Raw genomic sequence first — 20,419 nt, 5'->3', positions numbered from 1 at the left:
AGAGACAGAAGCAAGGGAGGCCCTAACCCGCGTAACTCTTTCCTCCTCGCAGGGAACCCTCCCATCCCTTATGTCCTCTGTACCCACAGTAGCCTCGAAGGCCTTAGGATCATTCCTTACCTGCTGGGGAACTGATACCCAGAGAAGCCCAGCAGTGTGATGCAGTAGGAGCAATGTTTGGGGACAGTGAGGCTGGTTTTAAATCGGGGCACTGTCCCCTTGGGCAAGGACCTGATGTGCTCTGAACCTCAGGTCCTCATCTGCAAGGCTAACCCATGTGACGTGTATTTATTGTGTATGGAGTGTGTGCCGGGTGTGGCTTTGGGCACCACACCGGACTTGGCGAGAACGGCTGCCGCTGCGGCTCCTGCGGCCCTCGCGCTGTGACATTACGAGGACGCTTGGGTGTGATGCGAACAGCCCCCGGTGCCGCCGAAGTCTCCCTTACACCATGTGGCTGAGGTTGCTTCTGTGAGGCATGGAAGAGGGCTAGGAGAAGAGGAAGACGAGGGAATGGTTGGCCCTGGATTTTGTAAGAGCAGCGCCGCGGAGAGGGTGGACTTTGGGACTAGACTGCCTGGTTCTAAATCCTAGCTCTGCCTCCTGAGGCCTTTGTGATCTTCAGCGGATAATAACATCTCTCTGTGTCGGTTCACGAATTAGCAAAGTGAAGATAATTCAGCAAGTACTTATTGTATCCAGGATCTTGTGCCAGGCAGGATCTTGGAGATGTCATGATAAACAAGACCAGGTAGGCCTCTGCTCTGTCTCAGGAGTGTGACTGTTACTAGTGAGTCATTACACACCTGGTATAGTCCTGAGCCACGCTGGCTACTCACGCTTGCTGAGGTCCCCTGGCTTTGTCGACTTGTCCCTTCTATGCGTTGCTACCCTTCAGCCATCTAGGACTGAGGAAGACAGGCAGGGGGGGCCGGGACCAGTGTGCTGAGGTCACTGCGAGGCAGGCTTTGCAGTTCCGATTCACAAGCAGGCAATGCCCCTCTAACAGGGACAGGGGACCAGAAGTGGCTCAGCAGGGAAGGGGTGCAGTGGAGGGGGGGGGGGGAACCTATCAGAAAGGCGAGCCAGTGGTCCCATAAAGCTCCTTCCTCAGCCAAAGCCCCCTGCGCTCCCAGGAGACAGACTGAGTGGCCTTTACCCCCCTCGAGGGAGCCCCAGATGGAAAGGAGCCCAGGGGGCGGCACCACCTCCAGGCCACGCCCAGCGCCTGGCTGCCGCCTGCGGGTCTCCACCTGCCGCGCTGTACTGCCTCTGGTCTCTGCCGGCACCGGGGGCCCGCCGGACCACCCTTCTGGGGAATGGCTCCTGGCCCTGTACTGGCCCCCCCCCGGTGCCCCACTGTGCATCTGGGTTCAGAGCAGCTGCCCTGGGGACACATCAGTAAGGAAGGCCGAACGGACGCGTTGACCTTCTCGTCCTTGGAGTGACATCACCTGTGCAGTGCTCGGCCGTAATAGGGCTCCAGGGGACCTGGGATCAGCTTGATGTCCACGGAGCACCACGCCGCTCAGTCACACTGATGTTATCTTGCTAATTGGATCTGGGATTAAGGAGGTAGCCAGAATTCCAGAAGGAGAGTTAGGCACGGTGGTGCCTGCCTATAATCCTAGCTACCAGGAGACTGAGATCTGAGGATGACAGAGCCTGAGGAGAAAAATCCCGAGAGACTCTGAGCGCCAATTAACTTGCAAGAAGGAGGCAATGGGGATGGGACTCAAGCGGTAGAGCACTGGCCTTTCCACCTCTCCTGCCCCCTCCTCCCGCTCCGTCCCTCTAGACCGGTTAGTCTTGAGGGAATGGTTCTGAGAGCAAACAGGCACCTGCCTCCCGGAGAAAACCCTCCAAGAGAAAGAGTCAGGCTAAGAAACACACAGAAAACGGACTCCCTTACGACGCTTCACTTCAGTGTGTTTCTTAATTATTGACATTACAAATATTAGGTGGCAAGTTAGAAGCATTTATGCTAATGTAGAATATCTATAGGCATTATTACCATTCTCTCTTTCTCTCTCTCTCTCTTTCTCTCTCGCCCCCCCCCCCGGCTTGAACTCAGAGCCTAACGCTCTTGCCCATGGCTGCTGTCTACCGTTTGAGCCATGCTTCCAGCTCAGCATTTTGCTGGTGATTTTGGAGATGAAGTCTCATGGACTTTTCTGCCTGGTCTGGCTTCAAACCTCCACTCCCAGTTCTCAGCTTCGTCACGTTCTTCACCTTTGGAGAAGCAATACCTATCACCTTCTCCCGCCGAGTTGCCTGCCCCTTCCTACTCCCGCTAGACATTTGGGGGTGCGTATTTCCATAAGCTGAAGGAGTTCCTGTATCTCAGAACAGTGCCTGAGTCTTGAGGGGTCGAAGGGAGAAGGCAGCTCTGGCTTCTTGCATTCAAGCAGAAAGTGGCTGCTCCGTACCAAGTGAATGAATAATGTAAACCACACACAATATCTACCCGGCAAAGTGGTTGCACAGGTTAAGGAAGAAGGGATGGGCGCCTCACCGCCGGTACCGTTAGAACACATCCCCTTTTCCAGATAGCAAAGAACAGGCAAAGAGGGGAGTCTGGACGTCGCCATCTCCACATAGACATCCAGCCCGGAAGGAGAAAAGCTGGTCTCTAACCCCCCGGGACTCGGTGCAGTGGGAGGAGCCAAGCCAGTCCTACCACTTACTAGCTCTTACTAGCTGTTGGTCAGATTACCTCACCTCTCTGAGCTGTACTTTTCAAAATCTAGACATCGAGCATAGCAATGCCTTTCTCCGGGGGCTGAGTGCGTAGTGACCGGCGTAGAACTGCTAGGTCTTGTCTGGCTGGTCCATTCGTCCTGCCTCGAGGAGCTGTCCGACGTGCTGAAAACAGCCTCTCCTCTCCCTTCCTTTCTCCTCCTCCTCCTCTCCCTCCTCCCCTTTCTCTCTCCCTTTCTGCATGGGCTCCCTGGAGCCGGGGGTCTGAACAGATCTAATTTTCCGAGTGGCTTCTTCAGGCTCCCGGGGGAACGGGGAGGGAAGGAGCCATCTACGGGGCCCTCCCCAGGCGGGCGGGAGTGCCAGCCAGCCGACAGGCCGTGGAGGGGCCTTCTGTGACTTTTGCTGTGCGGGGGAATGAGCGGCCCCAGACCGGAGCTAGCTCAGAGAGCTGGGCTTCTCGGAACCCTGGTGCAGCACGCGTAGGATCAGCAAAGAGGCAGCGAGCAGGTGGTATCTGAAAGCTCAACATGACGGGTGAGTCAGGCAAGCCCCCCGCGGCGGGCCTCGGGCCTCGGCCTCTGGGTCTACCACGTGAGCCAGTGTGGCTGAGGTGGAGAGCTTAGAAGCTGTCACACTACCGGAGGGAAGGGTTTGGAGATAGTGTGTGGCTATCTTCAGAGGTGAACATTGCTGTCTCTTGATCTTAATCAACACAGGGGACATTAGAGCTTCAGCATCCAAACCAAACCCTTCCTGTGGAGCAGGGAAAACAGAGGCACGGAACAGGGCATGGGTTCTGTGTCAGGGCTGGAGGCGGGGTAACGGTCAGCTCCTGCCGTGTCCCAGAGCTGAACGGCGCCCCCATGAGCCCTGTGGGCCACCAGTCTCCAGCTCTCCGAGGCGTTTTGATGGCACGTGTGTTACAGAGCGGAGGAGACGGTCCGGGAAGCATCAGCAGCAGGCCTAGGGTTCCGTGGGTGGGAAACGGGGAGCTGGGCATTGTTCTCAAAGCCCACGGTTTGGGCTCCAGCCAGACTGGAACAGGTGCTATGAGGCTCTGAGCCAGGCCCGGGGAGGACATGAAGCCCCCCCCCAAGCTGGGTGGGGGGTCCTTGGAGATCCAAGCCCGCCATATTACCAGTGGGGAGCTGAGGTTCTGCCTCACAGTCATGGAAGCTGATAAGCAAGCTTTGTCCATACTCCTCTTTCTAGGGCTGCAAGGGGGCTTGCACCCCCAAGGCTGGAACTGGATTTTGCCTCACCAGAAGACTAGCCTGTCCTGCCCGAGTCTGCGGGGGGGGTCCCCTCGCGGTCATCCGAGGACGGCGTCTCCCCTGCCGCTCCTCTCTCGAGTGTTTTGGGGTGCCCTCCTGGGAGCCAGCTTCCTGCCCTGGCTAGCCTGGGGCGCGAGGACCGTCACCGTGGGGGTGCTGGGCCCCTGGGACTGCGACCCCATCTTTGCCCGAGCCCTTCCCGGCGCGGCCGCCCGGCTGGCCGCGGACCGCGTCACCCTGGACCCCGCGCTGCTGCCCGGCGCGCGCGTGGCCCCGGTGGTCCTCCCCACGGGCTGCCGCACCCCCCACGCCCTGGCCGCCTTCCTGGCCCACAGGGACGCCGCGGCCGCTTTCGTGGGCCCCGCGGACCCCGGCTACTGTGCGGCGGCGGCCCTGCTGGCCCAGGGGTGGGGCAAGCCGCTCTTCTCCTGGGCGTGCGGGGCTCCGGAGGGGGCGGGGGGCCCGGTGCCCACCCTGCCCTCCGGGGCCCGCGTGCTGCTCTCGGTCCTGAGGCACTTCGGCTGGGCGCGCTCCGCCGTCGTCTCTTCCCAGCAGGACCTGTGGGTGGCCACGGCCAGGCAGCTGGCCACGGCCCTCAGGACGCACGGGCTGCCCGTGGAGCTGGTGGCCGCCCTGGGGCCCGGAGAGCGAGGGGTCGCGGATGTCCTGAGGCAGCTCCGCGGGGTGGAGGGCCTGAGAGGTCAGTACCCGGGGGCCCCTGCCCCGTGGGCTCGCCCCGCCGCCGAGGGCCTGGAGCAGCGGCCGCCGGGCGCCGCCCCACACCTCACAGCCGCCCCCCGGGGCCTCGGCGGGGGCCGGGGTGGCTCTGTCTTCCTGGGGTTTGGGCCCCATTCAATCACGCGCTCAGGCGTGGGTGGGGTGGGGAAGAGAAATGGCACCCAGGGAATCTGGGGTGGACTCCCCTTGAGCCGGGTCCCTCTGTCCCCATGCCCGGAGGGAGGGGCCGCTGGCTGCCTTATTACCAAGGGCTCTGCATTAGTCAGACTCCCCCCCCCCCCAATACTGGGACTTGAACTCAGGACCTCCTGCTCTTGCTTGTTTGCTCAAGGCCGAGCCTCTACCACTTGGGCAGCTCTCACTCTGGCTTTTTTCCCCCCTTTTTGCTAGTTAATTGGAAATAAAGGTCTCTCAGTTCTGTCTGCCCAGATTGGCTTTGAATTGGGATCCTCAGATCTCAGACTCCTGAATGGCTGGGAATACAGGCGTGAGCCACGGGCACCTGGCTTAGCCAGACTTTTTGTCACGAATAAGGGAGCAAAGTAACTTTACTAGGAGGAAGATTTGATTTTGACTGAGGGTTTCAATCCCAAGCCAGCAGGCTCCATTGCTTTGTGTTTGAGGTGAGGCGGTTGAACAAGTGACAAAGGTCACCTACTTCATCGTGCAGCCGAGGGGGCAGGAGAGGCCGGGGCAAGATAAGACACCCTTGCAAGGCACCCTTAGAGACCTTCTTGCCACCGGGCCCCACCCCCCTCCACCTTCCAATAATGCCACCAAATGTGGCTCCTCCCCGGGTAGGCTAATCCATTGATGGAGTCGGGACCTCATGGTCTAATCACACACAGTGATATTTTTTTGGGGGGGGGTGGGGGCCGCCTCTTTTCCAAACCACCACAGGCTGCTTCTATCTGCTTAGACCTTGAGTTAGCCAGCTACCCAGGGCCACAGTTCAGGTTACAGGTGATGATGAATGAATAGGCAACACGTGCTCAGTCGCTCTGCGGAATAATACGCAACTGCAAGTGGAATGATTCCTAGTAAAAGAGGCCAGAAACAAGGGACCACGTATATGAGTGCCGTTAGGTGAAATGTGGAGAGCAGGAAGAGCCAGAGACAGACGGTAGATTTGGGGATCTGAGGTTCATGGTGTGAAACCAGCCCAGAGGGCGGGAAAGCCGATGAGACTCTTATTAAAACCACCAAAAAGCCGGGAGTGGAGCTGTGGCTCAAGTGGTAGAGTGCCAAGGTGGCAAGAGTGCCAGGCCCTGAGTTCAAGTCCCAGTAACAGCGCACACACACACACACACACACACACACACACACACAATTAAAGGATTATAAGCTGAGATTCAGTCATAAGTTCAAACCTTGGCTTTACCACCTTAGTGGTTATATATTCTGGTGCAACTCCCCAATCTTTCAGTACCTCAGATTCCCTAGCTGAAAAAGAAAGGCCATGACAAATACCTTCCTTTCTCCCTCCCTTCCTCCCTCCCTCCCTCCCTCCCTCCCTCTCTTCCTCTCTCTCTCTTTTTCTTTCTTTCTACCAGTCCTGGGGCTTGAACTCAAGGTGTAGGCACTGTCCCTGAGCTTCTTTTTGCTCAAGGCTAGCACTCTGCCACTTGAGCCACAGCGCCACTTCTGGCTTTTTCTGAGTCGTTTATTGGAGATAAGAGTCTCACAGATTTTCCTGTCCAGGCTGGCTTCACACTGCGCTCCTCAGATCTCAGCCTCTCGAGTAGCTGAGATTACAGGTGTGAGCCACTGGCGCCCGGCTTATAAATACACTTCTTAGTGTTGTTGCAACCCTGGATGGTTACTAGGAAACTGTGAATAACTACTAACAGTGGTGGTGGCCAATGGGCTGATGCAAGTGGACAGCTGGACCGCAGTTGGGATGGTCAGGGGAGACGAAAGGCAGCGGGGCCAGGCCTGGTCTTGTCGGTTGGGGAGGAGCATCCCTAGGTTGAACGCGGGATTCCGTGGGAGGCGGTGGGCAGGGCCGTGAGGCGGGTGGGGCCGGGCCCCGAGCAGGTCCTCAGGCCTGAGCGCTCTGGGCTTCGGGGAAGGCCGGGCCGTGCCGGGCCTTCAAACCTCACCGTCCATCCACCCCAGCGGTGGTGCTGTGCATGCACTCCGCCCTGCTGGGGGGCTCCGAGCAGGCGGCCCTGCTGAGCCAGGCGCGGGCGCAGGGCCTGGCGGACGGGCGGCTGGCCTTCCTGCCCTACGACACGCTGCACTTCCCGCTGCCCTACCGAGACCGCTCCTACCCCGCCCTGGGGGACAGCCGGCCCCTGCGGGAGGCCTACGACGCCGTGCTCACCGTCAGCCTGGAATCCGGCCCCGCGGGCCAGGCCGGGGCCGACGCCGCTGCCCACCTGGAGCTCCCCCAGGTGGGTGTGCCACGGCCTCCGGCGCCACGCCGCGCCACGCCAGGCCACGCCAGGCCACGCCAGGCCACGCCAGGCCACGCCAGGCCAGGCCACGGAGGGCGGGCGGGGGTCTCCTGACCCATCTCCTGTGGGTACACGTGTCTGCTGCCCAGCCCCTCAGGGCAGTCTGTCTGTCTCCCATATTCTTTGCCTTCCGGGCAGTTTTCTTGCCCCGCACGCGCACCGATCCGCCCAGCTGTAGCGTTCCAGTCCCTTCCCTCATGGCTGGGTCCGCTGCTCCCTGTGTGGCCGGGGCCTCCTCCGCCGGCCCGCGCCTCTCTAGCGAGTGGTGAAGGTCAGGAGGAAGCGCTGGGGTGGGCTGGGAGGGACAGGTCCTGGTCATGAGTGTGCGCTGTGGGGATGCGGCTGTCAGGGGGCGCGGACCCCAGGACTCGCTTCCCTCGGGGTCCCCAGGATCCCCGGGGTGACTGCTTCTTAGTGACATTAGCACAGCAGGGCCTGAGGGTGGGGATGTAGACCAAGTCATCAGCCACTCACCTGAAAACATGTGGATCGCGTTTCTCCCTTGCCACCGCCTCGGGGCTCGAGGACCCTGCGGTAAGCAGGGCGAGGAGCGTTTATTCTGTTAGGTGGACACAGGGAACAACCAAGTAACAGGACAGCCAAGTCCAAACAGTGGCGGTGCCACCACCTGCCGGGAAAGCGGAAGAGGACCAAGTGACAGCGAGGGGCCCCCGGGCGGGGTGGGGAGCCCCAGGGGACAGCATGGGCCAGGGTGCTTCCTACGGAAGAGCGGTGAGGTAGAAGTTGCTAGAAGAAGAGCTTTAGGGTTTGGCGTTGGTGGCGGTCACAGTGGCGGTGGCTCTAGAGACTGTCGGGGGCCTGGGGGCCGGGACCCGGAGATGTCCGGGTCTGGGCCTGCCACGCGCTAAGGGGTTCTCTTCCACAGGTGTCCCCACTCTTTGGAACCATCTACGATGCGGTTGTCCTGTTGGCTCATGCCCTGAACCGCTCCGAGAGCCACGGAGCTGGGCTCTCCGGGGCTTTCTTCAGGGACCACGTCGGGGGTCTGGATGTGGCTGGCTTTGGCCAGAGGATCCGGACAGATGAGCAGGGCAGGAGGCTGGCCCGATATGTAATCCTGGACACAGACGGCCGAGGGACCCAGCTGGTCCCCACCCACGTTCTGGACTCGGAAACATGGCAAGTCCAGCCCCTGAACAAGACCATACACTTCCCAGGAGGAGCTCCTCCGGCCCAGGACTCCAGCTGCTGGTTTGATCCCAGTACCCTGTGCATGAGAGGTAACCCATCACCCACCCCATCCCTCTATCCTGTCTCCCATGGATCTATCCATCTGTCTACTCATCTAACCACAGCCACCCAGCTGCCCATCCAGCCCTCCATCCTCCATCCATCCATCCATCCTTGCATTCAGCTACCATCAATCCATTTTACTCATCCGTTTACTCACCTGCTGTCAATCTATTCACCCTACTTACCTACCGTCTTCCTACCCATTCACCCCCACATCTACCCATTCATCTGTCTCTACCCACCTCCCCAGTACAGCTCTTCTTATGGACAGTGTTAGGAGGGCATTAGGAACAGGTGCAAAGAAGGGACCTGACTATGAGAAAACCGGACCGATAGGATACTCCGGATGAGCAGGGCTCACACACTTATAGAGACGTTTTTATCTTCTAGATATACCTTCTAGAATACACTATAGCCTTCTGATGAGACCGTTATCCACTGCGGACACCCTAGGAGAACCCCAGAGAGGGTTAGTGACTTGCACAAAGTCACAGGGAGAGCCAGTGGCTGGGCTCCTGCTGAGCCGGCCACAGTCTGCCGGGGCCAAGCTCCTGACCCCCGGGGGCGCAGGGGATCAGAATGGAGTCACACTGTTCTGACTCCTACAGTTCACCCATCTCCAGGCGTCACTGCTGTACAGGTGCCTAGACAGACAGGAAAGTGCGTGCAGGTGTACACCAACAGCTGCCCCCGCCTTTCCGAATGCACATCTAGTCCCCCCTGGCCGCCGGGGGGCGGGGGACAGCTCAGCTTGAGCGGGCCTGTGTATCACGGCCCTGCCCAGCCCTCCGCACCTCCAAGGCCATGGCTGCCCCTGCATCTCCCCGCCGGCCCCCCGGCCCCCGAGTCTGCACTTGCTCTCCCTCGGCCGCCCTTCCCCTGCCTCCACCCTCCCCAGCCTGGCTTTGTCCTTCCAGGCCAGCTCTGAGGTCAGGCTGGGCCCTGGCCACACGGAGCTCCCGGCGGTGCCTCCGGGGCTGGGCGTGGACCCCGCGGGATGCGGGATGCGGGAGGCGAAAGCGGGCGGGCCAGGCTCTCCGCGGGTGGCCGGGGGGGCGAGGCCCGGGCGGGCGGGGGGCGGGCGTGCAGCCCGGCGAGTGGACCCCTCGGGGATCCCGCGATGGCCGCGTGGATTCCAACTCAGCTGACCGCCAGGAGCCGGGGGGCCTCGGCCCCGCGCCGCTCGCCGCAACGCCTCCCGTGGTCGCCGCTCCCGCAGGTCCGCGTCCGCCGGGCGGCCTCCCCGCCGTGGCCCTGGCCTGCGTCCTGGCGCTGGCTGGCGGGGTCCTCGCGTGCCTCGTCAGGTGAGCTGCCGGGCCTCTGCTCCCCGGAGTCTCCCTCGGCCGCCCGCGGGGCGCGCCCCGAATCTCCCCCCCCCCCCCCCCGGGGCCTCGGGAGCCCTGCGCCCCTCCCGTTCCCGGTGGAGGGCGGGGTGCGAGGAGGCCGCAGCGGCCCTGGAGCAGGCCGTGCGGGGCGAGGCGCTGCCCTTTGACCTTCACACCCCCGGCCTGGACGGCGGGGGGCTGGCCAGGGCCATTCCCACGGCCCCTTCTAGAAGGGCCTGCTTCACCCCGGCTCTGCTTATCCCGCAAGGCTGGACAGCGAGTGGGCCAGGCCAGGGAGACCCGAGGCCGAGGCCGGGGGCCCTGGGGGCAGTGCCCCGTCCTTGCCCGAGGCCGGGGGGACCCTGGGGGCAGTGCTCCGTCCTTGCCCGAGGCCGGGGGACCCTGGGGGCAGTGCTCCGTCCTTGCCCGAGGCCGGGGGACCCTGGGGGCAGTGCTCCGTCCTTGCCCGAGGCCGGGGGGCCCTGGGGGCAGTGCCCCGTCCTTGCCCGAGGCCGGGGGGGGGCCCTGGGGGCAGTGCCCCGTCCTTGCCCGAGGCCGGGGGGCCCTGGGGCAGTGCTCCGTCCTTGCCCGAGGCCGGGGGGCCCTGGGGGCAGTGCTCCGTCCTTCCCAGCACCCCCGCTTTCGGGCTGGAAGTCAGCGGCGGCCGTGGGGCCTGGCTGGGCGGGGGGGGGTGGGGGGGCCTCTGCAGCCCCCCCCGGCACCCCCGCTCTCTCGCACCTCCAGGTGGGGCGTCCGGCAGCGGCGGCTGGTGCGGGGGCCCCCGCAGGTGCTGCTGACGGCCCAGGAGCTCACCTTCCTCCAGCAGCCCCCGAGCCGGAGGGTGGGTAGGCGGGGGGGGGGGGGGAGTGCGGGGGGGGCGGGCGAGCGAGGCCAGGCCTCGAGCCTTCTCCACACCCCCCCCCCCCAGAGGCCGCCTGCGGACGGGGGGAGCGAGTCCCCGAGCACGGCGGACGGTGGCAGCCTGGGGTCGGCGTCCCCGGAGCCCCCGGGGCCCCCGGAGCCCACGCGCGTGGCCCTGTACCAGGTGAGGGCGCTGCCCCCCTCGGCCGTGCCTGGGGGGGGGGGCGGCAGGCACTTCCTGTCCTGCAGCGGGGGGCCTTCCCGGGCCCCATGCAGGCTGTGGGAGGCAGAGCCCCCACCCCCCCGCTGGGAGCAGGGGCAAGGTCAAGCCCAAGCCTTCCCCGAGCCCCGCGTCCTGCGAGCCCCGCGTCCTGCGAGCCCCACGTCCCGCGGCCCCACGGGGGTTGTGCCGAGCTAATGGCTTCCGTGGGGAGCAACCAGAGACTCCCGGTGCTGATTTCTTTCTCCTCCCACCTGTGCGTCCCCGAGGAGTTTCCTCATTTCCCCCTCTGCTGCACAGAGCGCGTTCCACTGGCTTCTGCGAGCTAGCCCGCAGGCCGCGAGGCCAAGGCCCCGTCTCCAGAGAGATGGGGGGGGGGGGCTGCAGTCAGCCCAGGGCCTCCTCCCTCCCTCCCTCCCCTTCCAGAGTCCTCCGGCCCAGGAGCCCGCTCTGCCCCCACCGACTTCACAGGCTGGTGAAGCCGATCCCGCACTAGGAAAACTGGGGTTCTTACGGGTGCCATCAGCCCCCAGGACCGGGGCTGGTGGGGGGGGGGGGACGGGGCGTTGTCTTTCTCCCTGTGCAGATCTGGATCTTGAGGCTGAGAGATCAGAAGTCACTGTCCCAGCTCTCTGGGCTGAGGAAGGCAGGGTCGGGGCTTGGACGGGGTCCACCAGACCCTGCCCGTCTCCGGGCCCGGGACGCACCGAAGGAACCCGGCAGCGGAGGCGCAGAGGAGCGGAAGAACGTCCCCGACGCCGCCCAGCTGGGGACCAGCGGCAGGCAGACTCTCTTCCTTCTCCAACAGGGAGACTGGGTGTGGCTGAAGAAGTTTGAAATGGGCACCGCCCCTGAGCTGCGCCCAAGTTGCCTGGGCCTCCTGAAGCAGGTAGGGCTGGGGCGGGCGTGGAGGGGGGGCTGGGGGGGGGTGCTTCCCGGTCTGGATCGACCCCTGCTCCGGGAGGACACTCTGGCCCGAGAGGGGGAGCCCTTTACCCCTGCGCGCTGCCAGCCGCTCTGTCACGGCACCGCCAGCCTCCCCAAAGCCGTGTCACGACCCCGGCGTGGCCTGGGCCTGGTGGCAGCACCACACAGTACTTCAGTGCCCCCAGGCCGCTTCCACCAGCCCCCTCCCCAGTCCGGCCCGTCCACGGGTCTCTCTGCCCACCTGGGTTTAAACCTCAGTACTTCCCTAAACAAAAGACTGCTTGGATTAGCTATAGAACTACTTAGCACTTTTACTGGGCTGGTTTGATTGTCTACTGCTTTGTAACAACATACTTCAAAATGCAGTGATTTATTGTTGTTGTTATTATCATTATTCTTTTGGTTGGTGGTGGAGCTTGAACTCTGGGCCTGGGCGCTGTCCCTGAGCTCTTCAGCTCAAGGCTAGCGCTCTGCCAGGTGAGCCACAGCGCCACTTCTGGTTTCCTGGTGGTTCATTGGAGCTAAGAGTCTCAGGGACTTTCCTGCCCAGGCTGGCTTTGAACCACAATCCTCAGATCTCAGCCCCCTGAGTAGCTAGCCCAGCATAAATAAAGTTTCATTGGTACATAGCATGCTCCTTCCTTTCTATATCACCTTTGGCTGCTTTCGTGTGGCCATATTCAAGGTGAAGAGTTGCGATAGAGGTGTGCCTGAATGATTTGCTATCTGGATCTTACCGGAAAATTTTATCGATGCTCTGTCTAGGCCATTCCTAACTGTGCACAGTCTTAGTGTGCTCATGGTCTGTAAGGGTCTGGGGAGGGGGTGTTTTGAAGCTCTCTCCACTTCGTTGGCTGTACCAGATGAGGCTCTGTCCCGTTTTGGCCAATACTAACGTTCCTGGTTGAGTCTGCGCTTCCTGGTGTGCCGATCAGCCCCTGGGGAGTCTACAGTCTGCTAACGCCAGATCCCTCCTGCTCCTCTCCCTCTCCTTACACTCCGTCTCTGGGGGGAGAATGTACAGTGTTCGGGCCAGTGGTGTTACTTAGCTCACAAAATGGGACAGAACCTGGTTATGTGGATGTGACTACAGCTCATTCACTATCCATCCTTGGTTTACTCACTCTTCCATCCATCTTCCCTCTCAACCATCCATCCTTCTGCCCACCACCCATCTGTCCGTCCATGTCTCCATCCATCCATCCATCCGTCCATCCACCATCTATCCACCCACCACCTTATCATCCATCTTCTCAGTCATCCCTCTCTCCATCCACCACCCATCCAACCACACATCTCTCCATCTCTCCATCCTTCCATCCATCCGTCCATCCACCATCTATACCACCTTATCATCCATCTTCTCAGTCATCCCTCTCTCCATCCACCACCCATCCAACCACACATCTCTCCATCTCTCCATCTCTCCATCTCTCCATCCATCCATCCATCTACCATCTATACACCCACCACCTTACCATCCATCTCTCACTCATCCCTCTCTCCATCAACCTGCCAAGCCACCACCCATCCAACCACCCATCCAACCACCTATCTCTCCATCTCTCCATCCATCCGTCCATCCGCCCACCACTCATCCACCTATCTTTCTACTCATCCATCTATTCCTCACCTATTCATCCATCCACCCTTCCATCTTCCCACTTACTCATCCATCCATTCAACTGTCCATCCGCCCATGCATTTCCTCTACCCATCAATACACTACCATCCAGCCATCCGCCCAGCCATCCATTCACGAACGCACTCATTCTCCTGTCCATATACTTGTCAGTTCATCCGTTCAACCTTTCTCTGATCCACCCGCCATTTATTCATCTATCCACTCTCCCGTCTCCGTCTGTGTATCCACGCATCCATCCGTCTGTCCACTCTCCCTCCCGCCCACCCACACGCCACGTCTCTGCTCGCCTACCTGTTTCCGGGGCTCTTCTGTGACGGTCGCTCGTCTAAATGTAGCCTAGCAGGGCCACCTCGGAGAGGGGTCCCGGGCGCTGCCCCCGTGTCCCCCGCCCCCGCAGATGCGGGAGATGCGGCACGAGAACGTGGCCACCTGCCTGGGCTTCTTCGTGGCCCCCGGGGTCCACGCTGTGGTGCTGGAGCACTGCGCCCGGGGCAGCCTGGAGGACCTGCTGCGGAACGAGGCCCTGCGGCTCGACTGGACCTTCAAGGCGTCGCTCTTGCTGGACTTGATCCGAGTGAGGAGCCCGCCTGGGGCGGAGGGGGGAGGGGCGGGGCCGGGAGGGGCGGGGGAGGGGGGGCCCGTGGGGACCCCCGCCCCCTCTCCCGTCCACCCCAGGGCATGCGGTTCCTGCACCAGCGCCGCTTCCCCCACGGCCGTCTCAAGTCTCGGAACTGCGTGGTGGACGGGCGCTTTGTGCTCAAGGTCACCGACCACGGCTACGCGGCCCTCCTGGAGGCGCAGGGGTCGCCCCGGCCCCGGCCGGCCCCGGAAGGTCCGCGTGGGGCGCCCGGGGGGCCGCCGGGAGGCTACGAAGCCCGGGGGCGAGGGGCGGAGCGGAGGGGGGCCCCCCCCCCAGGTCCGCGCGCGCAGCGTGGCCTCCCCGTGGTTGCAGAGCTCCTGTGGACGGCGCCGGAGCTGCTGCGGGCGCCCGGGGGGCCGGGGCGGGGCACCCTCCGCGGGGACGTGTTCAGCCTGGGCGTCGTCCTGCACGAGGTGCTCACCCGAGCCCCGCCCTACCACGCCGCGGGGCTCTCGGCCGCAGGTACGCGGGGGGGGGGCCGCCCGCCCCTCTCGGGGTCACGGTGTGAGAGGCAGGGAGGCCCCGGGGGGCCGGGGGGCTGGGATCCGGACGGGGGTCCTCTCCCCGCCGCTTGCCGCTCTGGACGCCAAGCTTGAGGCCACCCCGGCTCACTGCGCCCCAGAGCTCGCGGGCCCGAGGGCAGTGGCGTGAAGGACGCCTACGGAGCTTCGGTCTCCCTTTGTTTGGTTCTGGTCCAGGGGTTCTAACTCAGGCTGTCCCTGAGGGCGCCGCCCCGCCTTGCTGCTTCCCGGGGGGACCCGGGGCCCTCGGCACCCCCAGACCCCCGCAGCCTCCAGAGGCAGGCCGTGTTTCCATCCACGGCTACACGGGGCGCCTTGGGGATGCCCGGTGCCGGAGACCGGCGAGGACGTCTGCGGTCCTGGCTGCGGCTCCGTGGGGCGGTCTCGAACTCCTAGAGGAGGGGTGGGTGGGGACTGCGTTGGCGGGACTGTTGGAGAGGGGCCATGGGGGGGATGGAAAGCAGCAGTCTTGGGGGACCGGCCCCAGACTGGGTGGCGGGGCTGGGGGAGAGAGCCCGGGTGTGGGGGCTTCACGCTCCCCGGGGGGGGGTCGCTGGCGATGGCACCCCCACGGCGGGGGGTGGGGGGCGGCCCGCCCTGTATCATCCCCATCCGCCCAGCACCTCTCTCTCACGAGGGCAGGTTGTGGAGCTCGCTGGCAGCTGGGGACACCGAGAGCGCACTGTCTTCTCTACCTTCTCACAACAGGACGGTGACAGGGCCGGAATTCAAACCCAGCACTCAGAGCTCCCGGTCTCCGTCCCGTTCCGGGACCTGGAGCGTCCTCCGGGCCTGGTCCCCACTACCCTGGGCCTCCCTGAACCTCCCCCAGCCCCTCCCCTGAGCCTCCGGGGTGTGTTGCAGAAATCATCCAGAAGGTGGTGTCCCCCGCTCCTGTGTTCCGGCCCCCCGTGTCCCCGGACCATGGGCCCCCTGAGTGTATCCAGCTGATGAAGGACTGCTGGGAGGAGGCTCCAGACGACAGACCGAGCCTGGACCAAGTCTACAGCCAGGTCAGCACTCCCAGAGAGGCCACGCGCCAGGGGCCCGGCCAGCAGAGCCCCGTGGGGCCTGCCCGGGGGGAGAACAGTCCCGAACGCCGTGCCCGGGCCGAGCGCTCTTGGCCAGCCTCTCTCGGCTCAGCTGGGTTGAGGGGACCTGCCCAGGCCAGGTCTGGCTGCTGGTGGCCCTGGAAACGGCTCTGCTCCCCAAGTCAGGGAGGAGGGGCGGAGGACAGGGCCCCCCCCCCGCCCCCGGGGTCCTCCGGTGTGTACCGGGGTCGCAGCCGGCGGGCGAGGCAAGTCCACGCGAGCCCAGGGGTCTGGGCCCGACCGAGCAGCCAGCTTCCCCGGGCCTGCCCACACCGCCAACGCCCCGTCTCCCCAAGCACCGCAGCGGCAGCCTGCCAAGGCGGGGTTCAGTGAGGCGCAGGCTGGACCCGGCACAGAGAGAGAGAGAGAGAGAGAGAGAGAGAGGCCCAACCTCAAAACACGGCAGAGGCAAGCGGAGTCTAAGGCATGGCTCACGTGGCAGAGCGCCCGTCTAGCAAGCGGGAGACTCTGAGTTCAAACCCCACTACCACCCCCCAAAAGAAAAGTAGTTCTCTGAGCAGAAGCGTAGGGGAACGAGAAGTACCTTCGGAGGGGAAGGCCTGGGTTCGTGTTCCGGTCACAGGGTTCTGGGAGTGCCAGCCAGAGCAACTTGACAAGAAAGTGAGTACTGGAAAGGTAGAAAACATTCGTGGATTTTATCATTGCATTGCAAAGCAACGTAAGGGGAACGACGGGAAAACGTATTCCCAAATGGTAAAATCACTTTTTAAGCCATGGTCGAAGAGGAAATCAATACATCACACACGCAAACACACACACGTCACAGCTGCGGGGTCTGGGTAAGAATAGACCCCGCACTTTGACTATCCCTGGTCTACTCCGACTGGCTGTTCTTGGGGGAGACTCTAGTAAGTCTCCCCAGGAAGCTTGGTGCCGCCCTTCCTGCGGGGTTGTCCTTGAAGGCGCAGCTTAAGAGCACACGGAGACGTCTCAGGAAGGCCTGCAGAGGAACTTGCTCTGATCGGCCTTAGCAGTCAGTGTAATGCTTCCGTGCCCCATAGACTCAGCCGATGGTGTCATCCGTGCTTCCCTGTTTGTTTGTTGCTAGGGAGCTTATCTCCAAAACAGCGACCAATCGCTACCAAACCCTGCTCTTGGATTAGCCCTTAAAAGAAAATCTTTGCTTTGATTGTGTTCGTGTGTGTGCGTGGGGTGTGTGTGCGTGGGGTGTGTGTGTGGGGGGGGGCCTTGGGCTCAAGGCCAGGATACTCTCACTTGGCTTTTTCGCTGAAGATTGGTGCTCTGCCGCTTGAAACACGGCTTCACGTGCGGTTCAGCTTTTTACTGGTTAATTAGGGAGAAGAGTTTCATGGATTTTTCTGCCCTGGCTGGCTTTCAACTGTGATTTTTCAGGTCTCAGCCTCCAGCATAGCTAGGATTAGAGGTGTGAGCTACCAGTACCCCCCACTGTCTCCTTTGATGTGAATAGATGTATCTATTTAGAGAGGTGGAAATAACAATGCACATATATATATATATAGTACAATATATAAGTATTATATATTTATTTTCTCTCTAAATAAAGTAACTAAAATACATATATTACATAAATATTATCTATAAATACAAAATATAGTATAAATATCTAAACATATTATTATATATAAACTTGCTATTTGTCCATCCACTGACCATGCGTTTCTCCTATGCACCCACCCACCATGCATCTGTCGTCTGTCTGTCTGTCTGTCTGTCTGTCTGCCTGCCTACCTTGGAGAAGAATTGGGGTGCGCGTGTCCGTGGTCGTGAACCCCCGTGCAAAGGGGTTGTGTGCCGAAGTGACACTCGGGTCTGCCGGATGCGGGCTCTTTTGCAGAGGCTCCTCTTCCTAGGTGCCGGGCTCACGCAGAGCCAAGCCTGTCTCCCCTGCGGTCCTCCGCACCTTTCCTTCCTTCCGCACCTCCCGCCGCGGTCCCTCCCCCCCCCCCCGGCGGGGCTCTGCTGAGTTCGGGGGGGCCCCGGCATTCCCAGCTGCCCGGCATGGACCGATGGGGATTTTTTGTTTTTGTTTTGTTTTCCATCCCCAGTTCAAAAGCCTCGACCAAGGCAGGAAGAGCAGCGTGGCCGACTCGCTGGTGCGGATGCTGGAGACGTACTCGCAGGGGCTGGAGGGCCTGGTGCAGGCGCGGACCGAGGCGCTGGAGCTGGAGAGGAGGAGGACCGAGAGGCTGCTGTCGCAGATGTTCCCGCCGTGAGTGGCCGGGGCCCCACCCAACCCCTGCGTGCGGCCCGCTCAGCCGGCCTCCCTCCTGCCGGTGCCTCTCTGGTTTAAGGCTGGTGCTCTGCCCCTGGAGCCACAGACCCACCCTGCGCCGGTGAGCGGGGGGTGGGCGTCTGGGATCTGCCGGCCTAGCCGGGCTGACTTCAAACCGCGGCCCTCGGATCTCAGCCCCCCCCCCAGGGGCTGGGACTCCGGGCGCCCCCACGCGGGGCTCCCTCCCACGCCTCCGTCCTGACCGCCCCCCGCCCAGGCCCGTGGCGGAAGCTCTGAAGATGGGGGTCAGCGTGGAGCCGGAGTACTTTGAGCAGGTCACCATCTACTTCAGCGACATCGTGGGGTTCACCACCATCTCAGCCCTGAGTGAGCCCATGGAGGTGGTGGGGCTGCTCCACGACCTCTACACGCTGTTCGACGCCATCCTGGGCCGCCACGACGTGTACAAGGTGGGCCGGGTCGGGGGCACCCGTGGCCCGGTCACCCGCGGGCAGCCCCGGGCCGCCCGACGGAGAAGGGCAGCCGCGCTCGGTGCCGCCGGGGGCGGGAGGGCGGGCGGGAGGGCGGGAGGGCGGGCGGGAGGGCGGGCGGGCGGCTCCCCCGTGAGGCTGCGGCGGCCCCGCAGGTGGAGACCATCGGCGACGCCTACATGGTGGCCTCCGGGCTGCCGCGGCGCAACGGGAGGCGGCACGCGGGCGCGGCGGCCGACCTGGCCCTGGACCTGCTCAGCTCCGCCGGCGGCTTCCGCGCGCGCCACCTGCCGGACCTGCCGCTCCTCCTCCGCGCCGGCCTGCACTCGGGTACGCGGCTCGGCGGGCAGCCGGGGCTCTGCTTCCTTTCCGGGGTGTGCGTGCGTGCGTGCGTGTGCGCGTGTGCGTGTGCGTGCATGGGTGCGCGCACGCGCGCGTGCCAGCTCTGGGGCTCGCCCTCGGGAGCCCGGCCGCTGTCTCTGGGCTCTTTGGCGCCCGCGCTGGCGCCCCCAGCCCCTCGGGGAGCTCACTGGAGATGGGAGTCTCCTGGACGCGGCCGCCCGGGCGGGCCTCAGCCCCGGCCTCGAGCCCGGCCTCGTGAGCGGCTGGGATGACGGGCGTCGGCACCGGCGCTCGGCCGCCCGCTCCAGGACCGGGAGTGTATGCTACGTCATCGACCCCGTTCTACGAGGTGCTTGCGCTCCCACGTCTCTGCGCTCGTTTTTGGGGGGGCGGGGGGCCTTTCCGTAACTCCGCGCGCAGAAGCAGACGGTCTGACGGAGGAGGCGGCACACGTTTCTAGCATTGCCCAGGGGTCCAGTGTGGCGGTGGGCACGAGTACGGAATCTCAGGGTGCCCTCCCCGTGCCCCCCACGCCCCCCGCTCTGGGGCTCCTGGGGGACCAGGTCCACGGTGGCTGTACCTCGCAGACCCCGAGACCCTCACCGACCTCTCGAACTCCCCCCACCCCACTCTCCCCCTCCCCCCCCCCCCGCGGTTCCCACGGCCTTCCGGGCCGTCGCACCTGCTCTTACCCTTCCAGACGGCCCCGGCCGCTGCCTCCCCTGCAGGTCCCCCTGCTGGGTGTGGGGTCGTCCCCCGAGCCACGCGTCATGGGCTCCCCGCGATCCCGGCGTTGAGGGGTTCGCCCCTCCCTGCGGGCCGAGGGCTCTCCCTTCCCACCCAGCCCCGAGCCGAGCAGGCCCGGGACGCGCAGCGAGGATGCTGGGGGGGGGGGCGGCTCGGGCCCGCCCAGGGCCTGCTGGGGCTCACCAGACACACTGGGGTTCCAGGGCCCTGCGTGGCGGGCGTGGTGGGCCTCACCATGCCTCGGTACTGCCTCTTCGGCGACACCGTCAACACGGCCTCCCGGATGGAGTCCACGGGGCTGCGTGAGTAGCTCGCCCGCCCCAGGAGGGGCGCGGGGCCCCCCCTCACCCCCTGGCGGCAGCCTCCCCCGGGGACTCAACAGGCAGGAAAGCGGGTCCCGGCTGGGGCTCTGCGATGGCTCCGCGCGTTGAGCCCGGTGCTCTTCCTGCGGGTCCCCCCCACCCCCGGGTACCACAGGCCCTTTCCGCACCCGGCTTTCTCTTGATGGCACCCTAAGTCCCATGACGCGGGACACCCAAACACCAGTGTGAGCGCCCCGACACTTCAGCCCCTCGAGGGGGCAGGCGCTCTTCTGAGGTCTCGCGGCCCCAAGGTCTCCGTGTCTGGCTGAACCCGTCGTCCGGCGCACACACGGAACCACCAGGCCGGGCACCCCCCCCCCCCAGGGCAGCCCTGCTCCCCAAAGGAGGAGGAACATGGCGGTGACTCCCCCCTCCGCCGGCAGCGTACAGAATCCACACCAGCCGCAGCACCGCCCACGCCCTGCTCAGCCTGCACGAGGGCTACGAGATCGACGTCAGGGGTCAGACCGAGCTGAAGGTGAGGGGGGTCCGGTGGTGCGGCGCCCCCTCTTTTCTTCGGTGCCAGTGCTTGAACTCGGGGCCTCGCCCTCTTGCTGGATCTGTCTGCTCAGAACTGCCCTCCTGCCACGCGGGCCGCGGCTCC

The 20,419-nt window shown here is 63.6% G+C and overlaps 1 protein-coding gene across 1 annotated transcript in view; it reads left to right on the top strand.

Annotated features, from left to right (window-relative positions):
* Window positions 1-3,230: 3,230 nt before the first annotated feature.
* LOC125361910 (guanylate cyclase D-like) overlaps window positions 3,231-20,419 on the top strand; it is a 19,395-nt gene continuing 2,206 nt past the window's right edge. The window contains exons 1-17 of the mRNA XM_048360525.1: window positions 3,231-3,237; window positions 3,916-4,677; window positions 6,834-7,111; window positions 8,061-8,415; window positions 9,648-9,732; window positions 10,498-10,594; window positions 10,682-10,798; window positions 11,421-11,723; window positions 13,804-13,980; window positions 14,082-14,238; window positions 14,359-14,508; window positions 15,432-15,580; window positions 17,707-17,870; window positions 18,151-18,343; window positions 18,520-18,694; window positions 19,657-19,755; window positions 20,199-20,293. Coding sequence (XP_048216482.1) covers window positions 3,231-3,237; window positions 3,916-4,677; window positions 6,834-7,111; window positions 8,061-8,415; window positions 9,648-9,732; window positions 10,498-10,594; window positions 10,682-10,798; window positions 11,421-11,723; window positions 13,804-13,980; window positions 14,082-14,238; window positions 14,359-14,508; window positions 15,432-15,580; window positions 17,707-17,870; window positions 18,151-18,343; window positions 18,520-18,694; window positions 19,657-19,755; window positions 20,199-20,293 — 3,363 coding nt within the window. The remainder of the gene's footprint in view (window positions 3,238-3,915; window positions 4,678-6,833; window positions 7,112-8,060; window positions 8,416-9,647; window positions 9,733-10,497; window positions 10,595-10,681; window positions 10,799-11,420; window positions 11,724-13,803; window positions 13,981-14,081; window positions 14,239-14,358; window positions 14,509-15,431; window positions 15,581-17,706; window positions 17,871-18,150; window positions 18,344-18,519; window positions 18,695-19,656; window positions 19,756-20,198; window positions 20,294-20,419) is intronic.

Source organism: Perognathus longimembris, chromosome 13 (assembly GCF_023159225.1).
Source record: "Perognathus longimembris pacificus isolate PPM17 chromosome 13, ASM2315922v1, whole genome shotgun sequence".
Classification (NCBI taxonomy): domain Eukaryota; kingdom Metazoa; phylum Chordata; class Mammalia; order Rodentia; family Heteromyidae; genus Perognathus; species Perognathus longimembris.
The sequence above is the reverse complement of the archived record's forward strand: the minus strand, read 5'-3'. Positions and strand labels throughout refer to the sequence as shown.